This window comes from Amblyraja radiata, chromosome 7 (genome assembly GCF_010909765.2).
Source record: "Amblyraja radiata isolate CabotCenter1 chromosome 7, sAmbRad1.1.pri, whole genome shotgun sequence".
Lineage (NCBI taxonomy): Eukaryota > Metazoa > Chordata > Chondrichthyes > Rajiformes > Rajidae > Amblyraja > Amblyraja radiata.
Genome location: NC_045962.1, coordinates 23,861,954 through 23,877,947, shown reverse-complemented (window position 1 = coordinate 23,877,947; position 15,994 = coordinate 23,861,954). Strand labels below are relative to the sequence as shown.

The 15,994-nt window shown below is 38.5% G+C and overlaps 1 protein-coding gene across 6 annotated transcripts in view; it reads right to left on the bottom strand.

The window, feature by feature from the left end:
- ttn (titin) overlaps nucleotides 1-15,994 on the bottom strand; it is a 324,330-nt gene that overhangs the window by 15,574 nt on the left and 292,762 nt on the right. For all 6 annotated transcript variants that reach the window (XM_033023845.1, XM_033023846.1, XM_033023847.1 and 3 more), the window contains 25 exons: nucleotides 14,713-15,009; nucleotides 13,978-14,565; nucleotides 13,572-13,874; nucleotides 13,156-13,452; nucleotides 12,770-13,057; nucleotides 12,380-12,679; nucleotides 11,991-12,293; nucleotides 11,590-11,895; nucleotides 9,736-11,502; nucleotides 9,321-9,614; nucleotides 8,932-9,219; nucleotides 8,517-8,816; nucleotides 6,341-8,404; nucleotides 5,945-6,247; nucleotides 5,536-5,841; nucleotides 5,151-5,441; nucleotides 4,745-5,044; nucleotides 4,322-4,627; nucleotides 3,929-4,234; nucleotides 3,392-3,673; nucleotides 2,700-3,293; nucleotides 2,288-2,575; nucleotides 1,885-2,184; nucleotides 1,262-1,564; nucleotides 292-594 (listed from right to left, as the gene is read on the bottom strand). In XM_033023845.1, coding sequence (XP_032879736.1) covers nucleotides 292-594; nucleotides 1,262-1,564; nucleotides 1,885-2,184; nucleotides 2,288-2,575; nucleotides 2,700-3,293; nucleotides 3,392-3,673; nucleotides 3,929-4,234; nucleotides 4,322-4,627; nucleotides 4,745-5,044; nucleotides 5,151-5,441; nucleotides 5,536-5,841; nucleotides 5,945-6,247; nucleotides 6,341-8,404; nucleotides 8,517-8,816; nucleotides 8,932-9,219; nucleotides 9,321-9,614; nucleotides 9,736-11,502; nucleotides 11,590-11,895; nucleotides 11,991-12,293; nucleotides 12,380-12,679; nucleotides 12,770-13,057; nucleotides 13,156-13,452; nucleotides 13,572-13,874; nucleotides 13,978-14,565; nucleotides 14,713-15,009 — 11,277 coding nt within the window. The remainder of the gene's footprint in view (nucleotides 1-291; nucleotides 595-1,261; nucleotides 1,565-1,884; nucleotides 2,185-2,287; nucleotides 2,576-2,699; nucleotides 3,294-3,391; nucleotides 3,674-3,928; nucleotides 4,235-4,321; nucleotides 4,628-4,744; nucleotides 5,045-5,150; nucleotides 5,442-5,535; nucleotides 5,842-5,944; nucleotides 6,248-6,340; nucleotides 8,405-8,516; nucleotides 8,817-8,931; nucleotides 9,220-9,320; nucleotides 9,615-9,735; nucleotides 11,503-11,589; nucleotides 11,896-11,990; nucleotides 12,294-12,379; nucleotides 12,680-12,769; nucleotides 13,058-13,155; nucleotides 13,453-13,571; nucleotides 13,875-13,977; nucleotides 14,566-14,712; nucleotides 15,010-15,994) is intronic.

Below are 15,994 nucleotides of genomic sequence, written 5' to 3'. Positions count from 1 at the left end.
TATACATTTACAAAAGAACAAAACATAATACTCCAAAATTTCAATATGGGTTGAAAACAAAAATTGAAATAGTCTAATCAGCATGTAAATTTTGCGGTAAAAATATGGGTCCCATTTCTTCTTTCATCACTGAGTGCCTGAGGATTAGCTGATGGTCTAACAGAGCATCAAAATGCTTCAAAAGATGGAGGTTTTGTTTCATTTTAATGGCTAGCTGACAAATGTGAATTCACCTGTATAATTCAACACACTTAGCTGAACACAAAACATAAGAATGTCAAAATTCCTCACCGAGCATTTCAGTGACCTTAACAGTTCCTGGCACATCAGCTGGCTCACCAGGACCACCGGCATTAACTGCCATAACACGGAACCTATACTCGGCACCCTGTGGCATGTGAGTCAGGGTGTATTCACAGATCTTTGTTGGAGTAGTGTTGCACTTAGTCCATTCAAACTGGTCAACTTTCTGCATCTCAATAAGGTAGCCTGTGACCTTCGAACCACCTTCCTCTTCTGGTGGACTCCAAGCAGCAGAAATGGATGTTCTGGATGTGTCCGTAACTCTTGGATTTTGTGGTTTTCCAGGTGGATCTACAGAAACAGTAAATGTCATTAGTCATTGAAATTGAAATTTTGATGTAAATAGTATATTGAAAATACTTTTCCAAATGATGCTCAATGATTTGAAATAGAGTACAACTGAGGCAACTGGAATGTCAAAGTTTGACACATGGTTTATGTTAGGTAATTTAAGTTAAGCTTGTAATTGACCATACATGTAGGTTCATATATTTTTGGCTCATGAAAAGAAAATCAGAGCGAGATCTGTTTCTTACCAGCTATTCAATTGGAAGCGCACGTGGGGATTCTTCATGAATATGTTTTGAGATTCTCCACAGTCAGATTACAGCACTTACAAAGCAAACAAATATCATCTGACATTTTTACTACCTCAAACAATTTTACCAGAGATGTGCAGTTAATCCAGACATTGTGGTTTTCAGACATTATTCCCATCACATTAACAAAATGTTCCTATCACGGTGGAAAATGCAGCACTCTACAGTTGCGCATCCACCTCGGCACCAGAAAAAAAAAGCAGTTCATTTAAACATTTTTCATTACTATTATCTACAGGAAATTATTAATATTTAAGAAACTAAATGGAAGAGAGAATCATGAAATAAAGTCTAAACAATTGATTTTTGGTGGCACCTCTATCTTTGTACTGACATTGTAATTTGAATTGATACGTTACCTATCGGGTCCATGGCAACTGCAGATTTGGAAGGTCTGCTTGGTTTGCTGGTCCCTCTAGCATTCACAGCTGTCACACGATGTTCATATTCTAATCCTTCTATAAGGCCAGTGGAACGGTACCTTGTCATTGTCACAAGCACTTTGTTAACTCTCACCCATCGCTCCGACCTTAGCTCCTTGCGTTCAATGATGTAACCAGAAATTGGTGAACCACCATCTTCGATTGGTGGCTCCCAGGAAAGTGTCATACCATCACGGGATACATCAAATACATGGGGAGTACCAGTGGGGTCAGTCACATCTGCAGGGAAAAGAGAAATTAGGTTTGTAGAAAGATTATCACCCAGTGATTCCTAAAGAAATATTTATAAAATATATATTTTAATTATTACTGAACATTAATGATTCTAAAAATTCTAATATTCTATTGTTCAGGAAAAAAGTAGGTTTTCAGACCATTTATTTAATATTTAAATATCAATACTGGTTCATTAATTCATCATTACTGAAATAGTTATTCATTATAAAAGTTAATGGATGAGCATTATGATCAATCTTTACAACAAGAAATCCATTATTTAATATCCTGGCATCTCTAATCATCGCCAATTTTGCACTTACTAATGGCACTCTTGCACTCCACAACGCTAGACTGTACGAATGACCCAATACCAAAACGGTTTGTGGCAGCGACACGGAATACATATTCAGTGCCTTCAGTTAATCTTGTAAATTTGAATGTGTTCCTGGTAACGGATTCAGACACAGGCAGCCATCCTGGGCGATGAGCGTCACGCTGTTCCACAACATAACCGCTGATGGCGGCACCTCCATCTCTCTCTGGTGGTTCCCAACTGATGGTGACAGTGGTAGCATCAATTTCATCAATTTTAATTGAGCCTCTGAGTGGTCCTGGTTTATCTATAAATTAATTGATACATTTAACAAAGATTAAAAAAATATTACACACGACAATGGGCAGCTGTTTAAGATTTAAAAAATAGAATTTGGAAGAAAAACTTACCAAGAATGATCACTTTGATGGATTCAGTCGTAGTTCCGGCAACATTTTTCAGTTCAAGTGTATAGTCACCAGTATCATCTATGGTGGTTTCACGCACAGTAAGATTGGTCATCTTTGCAATTCTTTCTATTTTGGTGCGATCACTTTCTTTCAGTTTAGTACCTTCATAGTACCATGTTGCAGCAGGAGGTGGACGTCCACTAATTGGAATAGATAATTCAATAGGCCTTCCAGCATGTACGTTGACTGTCCTTTGAGGTATGCCTGCCAAATCAATCTTTGGTATCACTGTTGGAAAATAAGCACAAGAATAAGACATATTTATGTATTATTATTGCATTCATCATGTACAATTTCATATCAACATGAGAACATATGTAAACAACAACATTCAATTCAAAGCGGCACATACCTTTTTGATCTTGCACAATGACAGCAGTTACAGTCTCTCTTGGTTCACTGACACCTTTATCATTCTGGGCCCTGACTCTGAACAGATACTGTTCAGACTCATTCAGCGAGATTATGGTATGCTCAAATACTGTGTGCTTTAGAGTTGCAACTTTCATCCACCTTTCTGTGCCAGCTTTGCATGCTTCAATAATATAACCAGTCAGTCTGCATCCTCCATCGTGCAGTGGTTTTTCCCAGGCTAGTGTGACTGTGGATTTTGTGACATCAATTGCATCCAATTTCTGCGGGACCATTGGAACTTCTGAAACAAGGACTGCATCTGCGGTTTCACATGGCTCACCGACACCATAGATATTCTCTGGTGAGACTCTAAAATAATACATTGTACCCTCAGTAAGTCCAGTTATTCTATAAATGGTCTTGCTGCATTTAATTGTCACAGTTTTGAATGCTCTCATAGCAGCTTCCCGTCTCTCAATGATGTAATTGATGACTGGTGCTCCACCATCAATCATTGGAACATCCCATGTGATGACTACAGAATCTCTAGAGACTTCCTTTACTTTAACAGCACCAGGAGGGCCAGGCGTATCTGAGAAGAGAGAAGTTATTTAAAAAATGTTTGCTACTTTTTCAAAGTCTTGGAATAGATGATAATGAAAAAGACTGAATATATCTTGTTTCACATACCATATACTTTGGCAACTATAGTAGCTGACTTCTTGCCTGAAGGATTTTCAGCCTCAATGGTGTATTTGCCTGCATCATAGCGATTCACCTTGTCAATTACAAGCAATGTGTAAGAATCTGTTGTGTCGATATAAGCATGACTGTAGAGGTCAACATTTGGTTTACTCCAGGTTAACACCGGAGCTGGTCGACCTGACACTGACACCATTAAGCGGAGTGAGCCACCAGCTCTGACAGTAACTGTCTTTTTGAGATCATCTGCAAGTTCAAGATCTGGTATTTCTAGAAAAATAAGATAATGAAATAGAGAATAAAAACACATTGCAGTCTTCCACAATAAAATATTCAAAGTGTTATTCAAAATTTACATTGAATAAAATGCTTAGGAGTCGATTCATTTCTAGTCACAATTAAACAGTAGCATATTTTAAGTAGCAGCTATGCATATTTTATTCCAATATTAAAGGCACTGTCAGCAATGTGTGAATAAAGAAAAAACAATATAGATTTATAGATTGTTTTTATAATACAACTTACCTATTCTTTCTACAACTTCAATTACAGCAGATGACTCGCTGTATTCACTGATTCCATTTATGTTGACAGACGCAACTCTGAAATAGTATTTCTTGTTGGTGGTAAGACCTGTAATGGTATATTCTGTATTTCTTATGGTGTCTTTTGTATGTGCTCTATACCACTGTTCCATACTTTCCTCTTTCATTTCGAGTACGTATCCAATAATATCAGAACCACCATCATACATGGATCTTGTCCACGCTAAGCTGATACTGTGTTTGGTTGTATCTACAACTCTTGGTATTGAAGGTACTCCAGGTGTATCTACAATATAATGTAAAAATATTATGTTCATAATTATTTACAGAATTACAACAAGAAACTAAAATAAAATAAAAATCTGACACTTACATGTGGGGTCTTTGCACAGGATGTATTGCGATGATTCACTTGGCTCACTGTTACCAGCGGCATTCACTGCTGAGACACGGAACTGGTATTCACAGCTCTCCATTAGATTTGTTATCTTGAGTCTAGTATCATAAATAGTAATGTCTTTGTTGACTCGAGTCCAGCGTACACTTCGTTTTTCACGTTTATCTACCAGATAATTACTAATTTCCGCTCCACCATCAGTTTCAGGTTTCAACCACTGGATAATGATGTGATCTTTTCCCACTGTAACAAGCTCTGGTTCACCAGGTGGTGATGGAATAGCTGTTTAAAACAAATTGATTTCAATTAATCAACCAATCAATTAATTCATTCATTAATAATCATTACCAAGATTAATAATAATTTGAAAATGAAAAAGAATTATCACATTGTACTTACTGTATGATTTTCTGGCAAAGACTGGTACAGACTCCAATGGCACACCGGATCCATACTTATTAACTGCTCTTACTCTAAAAATGTATTCATTGTTCTTTATAAGTCTTGTAACAACACTGGAGAGAGCCTTGCACTCAGCTTCAACGATGACCCAGTTAAGTCTGCTCGTCTCTCGTCTCTCTACAATATAGTGTGTAATCTCTGCTCCACCATCTTCCTTTGGCATATTCCATGATAAAGTACACTTCTCTTCAGTTAATCTGCTGATGTTAAGTGAACCATCACAAGGTCCTGGTGAATCTATATAGAGTTTGGAACATAAAAATTAGGATGCATACAATGCCAATATTGTACGTTGATGCTTTCATACGTGATTTTTTTTTCTATTTTATTACAGAAAACATACCTTGCACTTTAACATTTACGGACACAGTCTTAGATCCACTTGGATTTTTCACAGTTAGTGTATATTTTCCAGTATCATTTCTGTCACAGAACTTGATAATGGCAACAGCTCGCTTGTTTGTGTACTGTAGAGAAATCTTCTCACAAAGTTCTAGTTCTTTGTTTCCTTTAGACCAATAGACCTTCGGGTCAGGTTTCCCACTAATGAAAGCATCGAGCACCAAGTCTGATCCTGCCCTTATGGTAATAATGTCTCCAAGTAATCTGCTGTCCAGTTCTGCCTTAGGAGGTACTGTAAATCAGAATAAAAAGTAATGAATTCTCTTCCAAAAAGATATTTCTTGCTCAACAGAAAATGTATAGATATATTTTTGACACCAGCATACCATATTCATCTTTGCATGTGACAGGTCCAGTAGATTCAGATGGTGTACTAATGACTCCACTTGCATTCTTGGCTAAAACGCGGAATTCATAGACCTCCGAATCACTTAGTCCTGTCACAGTGTAGAAGGTTTCAGAGATGGATGTGTAGTTGCACTTCAGCCAGCGGCCATCACCAGTTTCATTATAGGGCTTGCGATCTACGATGTATCCAACAATTTTACTTCCACCATCGTGGAGTGGTACAGTCCATTTTATCGAAACCGAAGATCTCGTAACATCTGTTACTTCTGGTCGACCTGGAGGATCTTTACACATTTAAACAAAAGTACATTTCAATTGAAATCTGTAAATATTTGCAAATATAGAAAGTATAATATATGAATTCTTTCATTTTACTTTTGATCTTACCAACAGGATCTTGTGCCATTATTAGTCTAGAAGCTTCACTTGCTTTACTCAAGCCAGCGGCGTTCATGGCATAAACCCTAAACTGGTATTCCAAGCCTTCCACAAGAGTGGATATTTTGTAATGGCAATCAATGCATGGTATTTTGTTTTCTTTCACCCAGAGAATGCTGTTACGTTCTTTCTTTTCAATCCAGTAGCCTGTAACTTTGCTGCCACCATCATGATATGGGTCTTCCCATTGGATTGACATGGCATTAGCAGATACAAAATTCACTACTGGCCTGGTTGGAGGGCTTGGTGGAACTGCAGGACATAAAAATATATAATTAGTAAGTTTTCTCCAGCTTCATTGCTTAATATGCATTATCCAATAAATAGTTAGATTTTTTGACTTACCAAATGGATGTTCTGCAACAACAGGTTTTGATTCCAATGGTTTGCTGACACCAAATCTGTTCTCTGAACAGACACGGAACGTGTATTCCATATACTTTGTCAAGTGGGTAACTTTAATCTGAGTACGTTTTACACTGGAATTGATGAGCTGCCATGTTGTGGTACCAGATTCACGTTTTTCTACAATATAGTTGGTGATATCAGTACCACCATCATCTTCAGGCTCTGCCCATGACAAAACGCATGAATCTGCAGTGACGGATGAGATACTCACAGGTCCAGTCACTGGACCTGGTCGTCCAATAACATTAACAGTTACAGCAAATGTCATGACTCCTGCTGTGTTTTCAAGTGTTAGGTAATATTTTCCTGAGTCACCTCTCATAGCGTCCTTCGCAGTCAACGTAGTTCTCTCTTTTGTCGTTGTGATACTGACCCTTTCAGTTTCCTTTAATCTCATTTCCTCAAGCTTCCACGATACCTTAGGAGCAGGACGGCCACTAATAGGTACATCGATGGTAAAGGTACTTCCTGATTTACAGGTAATTGTTTGATTGGTGATTCCTGATAAATCTGCTTTCGGCTCAATCTGTGGTTCTTTAATAATCACAGATGAAAACGCCTCTCTTGGTTCACTGTGACCTGCATCATTTTTCGCTCTGACACGGAATTCATACTCTTTATTTTCCACAAGTCCATCGATTTGAAGTGTAAGGAGTTTGGTTTGACCACCTTCAACCCAGTGATCTGAATCTTTTTGTTTCATCTCCACTACATAACCAGTAATTGAACTGCCACCATCATGCTCTGGTTTCATCCAAGCTAAAATTGCAGACGTTCTGCCTGTATCGACAATATCTAGTCTCTTAGGTGGTGCTGGTTCCTCAGTGGCTATAATAGGTTCTGGTATCTCATATGGTACACCAAGGCCATATTCATTTTCTGCCATGACCCGGAAAAAGTATGGCACTCCTGCAAGTTCTTGTGCTCTGAAGATCTGTCGGGGGCATTTGCCACTGATTTCTTGCCAGCTGCGTCGACTGGCTTCACGCTTCTCAATTACATAATGACGAACACGGGAACCTCCATCATGAACGGGAGCATCCCACATCAACGTAATTGCACCTCGAGTGACATCTTTGAATGTAATTGGTCCTGGTGGACCTGGAGTGTCTTGTACTTTAACGGTGAAAGTTATAGACTTGCTGCCAATGCTGTTTTCCACAGTAAGAGTATATTTCCCAGCATCGTATCTATCGCAGTTCTCTATTGTTAATGTACTGTTCGTATCTGTTGTATTAATGTGAACATGTACTCCAATGGATGAATCTGCTTTCTTCCAAGTGGCAATTGGAACTGGCCTACCTTGGAAGGCAATATGCAGCTGAATGGTATTGCCAGCTTTAACAATATGTATTTGTTTGAAATTGGCATCAGTCTCAATTTCTGGTGCTGTTAACCTATCTGTAGCATGTACTGACGCAACAAGTTCGCAGCTATCTCCTTTTCCTGCCCCATTAACAGCACAGACACGGAATTTGTACTCTTCACCAGGTTCCAAATCAGTAACTGTGTATTTGGTATTGACACATGCTTCAACGTTAACCTTATGCCAATCTCCAAGACTGGCTTTGCACTTTTCAATTATGTAGCCAATAATTTCCATGCCTCCGTCAAAGACAGGCTTAGTCCATTCTAAGCTTACAGATGTCTTTGTTGTATCTGTGACTCTAACAATGGTGGGTGCACCTGGTGGGTTTACTGGTTCTCTACACTTAATAAGTCTAGAAATATCACTTGAGGGGCCCACTCCAGCTTTATTTTCTGCCATGACATGGAATTCATATTCATTTCTTTCTGTGAGGTTCGTCACTTTGAACCGGTTTTCAGTAATCGGTCTTTTGCTGGAAACTTTGACCCAGCGCAGACTCTTCTTCTCACGTCGTTCAAGAATGTAATGCATAATTTCATTCCCTCCGTCTGATTTTGGTCTTGACCAAGTAAGGGTAATAGTTTGACCTGAAACATGGGTTGGTTCTGGTGTTCCAGGTGCATCTGGCACAGCTGTGAAACAACAAAAGCAAGTTAATTAAGTAGCACTGTTTGGACACGTAAAGACTGGCAAATGTTATATAAAAGATTGGAACATCAATTACAAATTCTGAAAAATACATACTGTATTGTATCTGTGCAATAACTGGCTCTGAATCTATTGGTCTGCCAGTGCCAAATTTGTTGACTGTTGAAATTCGGAACTGGTACTCATTCCCCTTGATTAACTTGGTGGCTGTATAAGAACAGGCTTCACAATTATCGTTGACCAAAGCCCATGTAAGTCGACTGGTCTCACGCTTTTCTATTACATAATTGCTAATGACAGCACATCCATCATTTTCTGGTGGCATCCACCACAATGTCAGCTTCTCTCCAGTGATGTTGGTAAATCGAATTGGTCCAATTGGTGGTCCCGGAGTGTCTGAGGAAAACCAGAAATGTTAGTACCCAGCAAGTGAAGAAAAATATTAAAATTACCAAAACATTAAACTGACCAATTATAAAGAGTACATAAGTTGCCAATAACTTCTAATTACCGTGAACTCTAACATGAATGTCAGCCTTCTGGATGCCTGATGCATTCTTGGCTTCCACAGTATATATGCCACGATGATCTCGGTTGCAGTCTCTGACAAAGATGGAACTGGACCCAATAACGTTGGTGATATCCACCATCAATTTCTTCTCAATCTCCTTTCCATCTTTGTACCAGGTTACTTGAGGTAATGGGCGGCCTTTGATATGTACCTTAAGTCGCATACTCTCACCAGATTTTACTGTCACACCTTCAAAATGTTCAGCACCAAATTCAATTGATGGTGATACTATGAAAGAAACAGATGAGTGATTGCCAGGTCGATGCTTCAAAGGCATTACAAGTATGAACAATACATATGCAAACTATTTAGCTTTTAGATGTACTTACTGCTTTCATCCCTTGTCATAATATTGCCTGATGACTGAGATGGTGGACTGACTGTTCCAACAGCGTTTCTAGCAATTATGCGGAATTCATAACGATCACCAGGGCTAAGGCCTGACACTATATATTGGCATTCAGAAATATCAATAAAGTTGCACCTCAACCAACGACCTCCAACTTGCCGCTTTTCAACACTATATGCCACAATTTTACTTCCACCGTCACGAGTTGGTGGTTCCCACTTAAGTGTTATAGTATCTCTTGTCACATCGATGTAATCTGGTGTACCAGGTGGATCTGATGAAATAATTTTGCAAGTAGTCAGGTAAAGAGAAATCCAATCAATCGTCAACATCAACTATTATGCTTTAATACAAGTAGAATACTTGTTGTATGTTTGAGGAAAGAAATTACTTACCAACTGGTGAGACAGCCAACGTGAATTTGCTTGCTTCACTAACTGTGCTCAATCCAACACTGTTTTCAGAATAAACTCGGAACTGATAGTCCAGGCCTTCAATAAGTCCTAATATTCTGTATTCTTTGTTAAAAATAGGTACTTTGTTGATTTTTTGCCATAAGATGCTGTTCCTTTCTTTCTTCTCAACATGATATCCAGTGATTTCTGAACCACCATCATATAAAGGTGCATCCCATGAGATTGTCATAGCATCACAAGTGATATTGTACACAACAGGCTTTCCAGGGGGTCCAGGAAGTCTGTACTGATGTTTTGCTATAACAGCCATTGAATTCAGTGGAAGACTTACTCCATATCTATTTTCAGCATAAATTCTAAATTGATATTCTAGATCTTTAACCAGTTTGGTAACTTTAAAGGTTTCCCTGGCTGCACTGGAACAAACCACTTTCCAATTGGTTTGTGAAGTTTCACGTTTTTCAATACTGTAGCTCGTAATTTCACTTCCTCCATCATCGTCAGGTGCATCCCATGAAATTACGACACTTTCAGATTTGATTTCATCAAATCTAATTGGCCCTTTCGGCTTCGAAGGAGGGCCAAGAGTAATTATGGTAAAGCTGAATGACTTTCTTGAAACTGCATTATCAAGAATCAAGGTGTACTTTCCACCATGTTCTTTCTTGACATTCTTAATACTTAATGTAAGTTTGTCTTCTGCTTTTGTGTACCGGACTTGTTCACTTTCTTTTAATGGAATGTTGTCTTTCTCCCATTTGATACTTGGTCGAGGTTTACCCTTATATGGAAGATCAACGTGAACATTGTGGCCAATTCTTACTTTAATTTGTCCTCCTGCTATTTCAGATAAGTCAGCTTCAGGTGTAATGACATAATCTTTCACAGTGATAGGTGCAGTAATAACACTATCACTTAATCCTTTTTCATTCTTTGCAAAGACTCGGAATTCAATTACTGTTAACTCCTTTAATTTAGTAACTTCAAAGGTACAGACTTTGGAAATCCCAGTGTGACACCACTCTTGTTCCTCTTTCAATTTCTTTTCAATTGCATATTCTGTAATTATGCTGCCTCCATCATAGTCAGGTTTGTTCCATTGTAACACCACAGAAGATTTTGTTGAGTCTTTCATCATAAGATCCTTGACAGGCCCTGGTACTTCAGTGGCTTTCACTGGTTCTGGAGTGTCACATGGCTCACCAATTCCGTTCTCATTCTCTGCTATTACTCGGAAAAAGAATGAGCACTTTTCTGACAAGTTGGTGATTTTAAAGGTTGTGCTGGAACATTTGGTTGTAACACCAGACCAGGCTCGTTTTGTTGCATCTCGTTTTTCAATAACATAATTGGCAATTTGAGCACCACCATTAATAAGAGGTGGTTCCCAAACTAATGTGATTGTACCTCTGGTCACATGCTTAACATGCAACTTCTGACAAGGTCCAGGAGATGCAAGGACTTTCACATTTACAAATGTTGATTTGGGTACTCCAACACCATTTTCAATTGTCAAAACATATTTGCCAGTATCTTCACGGTTGACCTCAGTAATATTGAGAAGGGTAGATGACTCAGTATTGTGGATGGTGTATCTTTCATCATCGTTGATATTTTTCTCACCCTTTCTCCAGGTAACATTTGGATGAGGTCGACCTTTGAAAGGTATCATAATTTCTACATTTTCTCCTGTTTTTGCAGTTATGGAAGTCCTGAGTGCAACATCAAGATCAATCTCTGGTTCCTCTGTAGAAGGAAATGTAAATATATATCAGGATCTAATATATACACATGCTAATTGTAATTAAGGCATTCTACATATCATAGACTTACCTAGTATGTCTTTAGCCTGTGCAGGTTCCACCATTTCAATTGGTTCCCCTTGTCCTGCAATATTAACTGCGCAGACACGGAAGTAGTAGTTTACGCCATGTGTCAAGTGGAACACAACATATTCTGTTGTCCTGACTTCTCCCTTAGAAGTAATTACTGTCCATTGTTCTTCATCAGCTTCCCTCATTTCAACAACATAGCTTGTTATTGCACTTCCTCCGTCATAGACAGGTTTAACCCAGCCAAGAGTGATGGAAGATTTAGTGCTGTCCACAATCTTCAGTTTGGTTGGTTGACCAGGTTGATCTAGATATAAGAAAGAGAATATTTGAAAGAATTAACCGTAAAATATTGATACATATTGCTTAATCTTTTGCAAATTTTCCATGAATTTTCCATACCAATTGGATCAGCAGCCTTGTAGAAATCAGAAGGATCAGAGTATGGACCCTCGCCTGCTGCATTGATAGCACACACTTGGTACTGATATTCATTTCCTTCTGCAAGCCCAGAAACCTTTTGCCTGGTATCACGGATAGATTCCTTAGTAACCTTAAACCATCGTAGACTCTTTTTCTCGCGTCTTTCCAAGATGTAGCCATTGATTTCATTGCCACCATCGACAGTCGGTCTCTTCCAGCTTATAGTCATTGTTTGTTTAGTTATCATGGTAGCTTCTGGCAATGATGGCTGCCCGGGTGTAACTATTAAAAAAGTTCTCAAATTAACCTTCATGTAACAATTAGGAAGAGCATTCATTGAAAAAAAAAAAAAGTGCTTGTTTTCTTACCAAATGCATTCTTAGCAATAACAGCATCAGATTCCAGTGGATCACCGACACCATATTTATTCACAGCCCGAATACGGAACACGTATTCATTGCCCCTAATGATATTATGCACAGTAACGATAGTATGTTCCATCTTTTCTGAAATGAGCGACCATACAACTCGACTTGTCTCACGCTTTTCAACAATATAGTGGCTGACGGGGGCACCGCCATCATCCGTTGGAGCAGCCCAAGTAAATGTGATCTTTTCAGCTGTAACAGTCTTAAACTCTACAGGCCCAAGTGAAGGTCCAGGTTTGTCTGTGAAACAGAAGCAAATAAATCATGCAACTCCTGAAAAAAGTGTAGTTTTAAAAATAACCTGCAATTTTAATCAATACATTCACATACCTAGAACTTGTAATCTGATTGTTCCTGACGCTGAGCCTAAGGGGTTCTTAAGCCTGACCTCATAGCTTCCAGTGTTGATACGACTGGCATCCTTAATAATTACTGCTGCAGAGTCTGTTGTGTTTTCAATAAAGACTTGTGAACTTGTCTCAAGTTCTTTACCGTTTTTATACCATTCAATAGACGGCAGAGGCTTTCCAGAGATACCAACTTTAATCTTTATGGCTGAATCGGCCTTAAGTTTGACAATATCCATATACTCCAAAGGCAAGTCAACCTCAGGTGCACCTAAGCAGCAAAGTTAATAACAGCAACATTATTAGCAATATTAATCACAAAAGAAAATCCTATATTTGCAAATATAGAGTAAGTTGCAAAACAGTTACCAATGGTATCACGGCAGGTTACAGGTCCAACAACCTCAGACGGATTACTTATTGAACCAATAGCATTCTTCGCAAATACACGGAATTCGTACTGTGCATCTTGAGTCAAGCCTGATACGGTGAAATGAGTCTCAATAACATTTGTAAAGCTGGCCTTTGTCCATCTCCCATTTGGCAAATCATGTTTTTCAACAATGTATCCGGTAATCTTGCTGCCACCATCATAAGATGGTTTTTTCCAGCTGAGGCTTACAGAGGTCTTTGAAACATCTGTTACACGTACATTTGTTGGGAACTCTGAAAGACAAACATGAAAGAGATTTATTCATCTGATTATATTTACAAATACTAGTTTATCACCAGCAATTCTACATTGAAATGAAAAGAACCAAATCACAATTTCAGTGAATACCAACCACAAGCATCAATTGCTAGAACTTGATCAGAAGGATGGCTGACTTTTCCAACGCCTGCAGCATTTACTGCATATACACGGAATTCATAGATAAGTCCACCACTGATAGTTGTGACCTTGAAGTGTGTTGTACGGATAATAGTCTTGTTAACTCTCTGCCATAAAATGCTATTCCTGTCCTTCATTTCTAAATGATAACCAGTCACTTGGTTACCACCATCAGAAACAGGCTCATTCCAACCGACTGTTATACTTTCTCTGGTGACATTAGTAACCCATGGGGTTGATGGAGGACCAGGTGTTGCTGAAAAATACAGGGAATATAGAGTTAGCATTGTGAGCAGATGAAGATTAACAATATTATTTGCTAAGATGAATAGTCATGCAAACAAGAGCAAACAACTTACTATATGGCAACTTGACTGTTACACAAGTGGAGTCAATATGATCACTGATTCCATAACGGTTCTCAGCTTTGATGCGGAACTGGTATTCCTCTCCAGTAGTCAGCTTCATGACTTTGATTAAACTTCTTGCTGCAGTAGCAGATACTTCTGACCAAGCAGCTGTGCTGGTTTCTCTTTTCAAAACAATGTAATTTGTTACCTGACTGCCACCATCATATGTTGGTGGTTGCCATCTCAATACCACACTATCTTCAGTAACATCACTAATGTTTACAGGGCCCACTGGAGGGCCAGGCCTGTCCAGCACTACGATATTAAGGAATGACTTTGTTGTTCCACTGGAGTTAGAAGCAGTAATATCGTAGTGACCAGAGTCACTGGCAACACTTTCTTTCAAGTTCACAATCATGCTTTCTGCAGTCATTTCAGTGTTAAATCGCATGGATGACTTCACACAAATGCCATCTTTGGACCAAGATATGTTAGGCTGTGGCTTGCCAGAAATTGGGATTTCAAATTTTACGTTGGATCCAGCTCGAACATAAACAGTGTTGCGTGGGTAGTTCTTCATGTCAATTTCGGGTGATTCTGAAAATAATTTGAAAAAATATATAGTATTCTTGATTCAATGAATAAATCCTCAAGCTCAAAGTGCTATTGAACTAAAAGTGACCAACATTAATTAGAGATACTCACACTACAGATTGTTATCATTATAATATGAAAAATAATTACCAAGTTGTTCTTTAACTGTTACTGGTAGAACCATTTCCTTTGGGTCACTTAACCCAGCCTGGTTTTCAGCAGAAACTCTAAAGAAATAGTCAACATTTTGTTTCAAACCATGTATAACATGATATGTAGTCTTCACAACAGCACATTTAATCCACTTTTGTTGGCCTTTTTCAAGAGCTTCTATAAAATAGCTTGTGATCCTACTGCCTCCATCATGTTCAGGCTTTGACCATGCAAGTGAAACGCTATCTTTGGTGACATTTGTTACTCCAAGTCGCTCAGGTGGGCTTGGTTTCTCTGAAAAAAAGTATAATACATTTTTAAAGCTTAAATTAAGAATAATGAAAATAAAAATGTCAAAATATTCTTTAACTGAATTTGGGTCATGTGCTTTGGCTTCTCTACTTAAATCAAAATCTTTACTTCCTCCATGTTATTTACACTGTGTAATAACTTGATATCTCAATGTAATGAGTTGGTAAAGACTGAGAGGGTATCATATTAGGAATGAGAAAAGAGAATCTCCCCCAGACTAAAACATATGTATCCTTAAGCCTATGTAAAAAGATATTGATGAACCTCTGTAAAGCACTGATTTTGCCATAACTACAGTATTCAGTACAATGGGAAGAACGTGAAATTGCCAGAGACGGTGCAGAAAAAAATTAGTAGAGAGGATGTGGGAACTTAGTTGATAATAGCTAGACTTGAGAAGCTAACTTTTTTCCCCTTCGAACACTGAAGGCAGAGAGGTTATTTAATGGAGGTATTCAAAATTGTTATGGGCTCAGGTAAAATGAATGAATCAGAAATATTCATTGGTTGAAGAATTGACAACCAGATTTACAGTGATTAGTGAAAGAACCAGGGATGACATTGGGAAAAGCGTGTTCACAATGTGATTTGTCACAACCTGCAAGGTACACAAAATTGCTGGGGAAACTCAGCGGGTGCAGCAGCATCTATGGAGCGAAGGAAATAGGCGACGTTTCGGGCCCAAACCCTTCTTCAGACCTGTCACAACCTGCATTTCACTTTCAAACCGGCATTGGAAAGATATTTGACAGAGAAATAAATTGCTGGGAAAAAAGTTGGATTTGCCATGGATGTGCATGCAAATAGCCAGCACACATTTATTGGGCCTAATAATCATCTTCAAAGTTGCAATAAGTCTGATTCTATATCCTGTCGCTCAAACGGAGCAGAACATATATTCTGATGAGGTCAGCCATTTAAGGAAGTGTCTCTGGCAGTACAAAACATTATATCCCTTACAGAAATA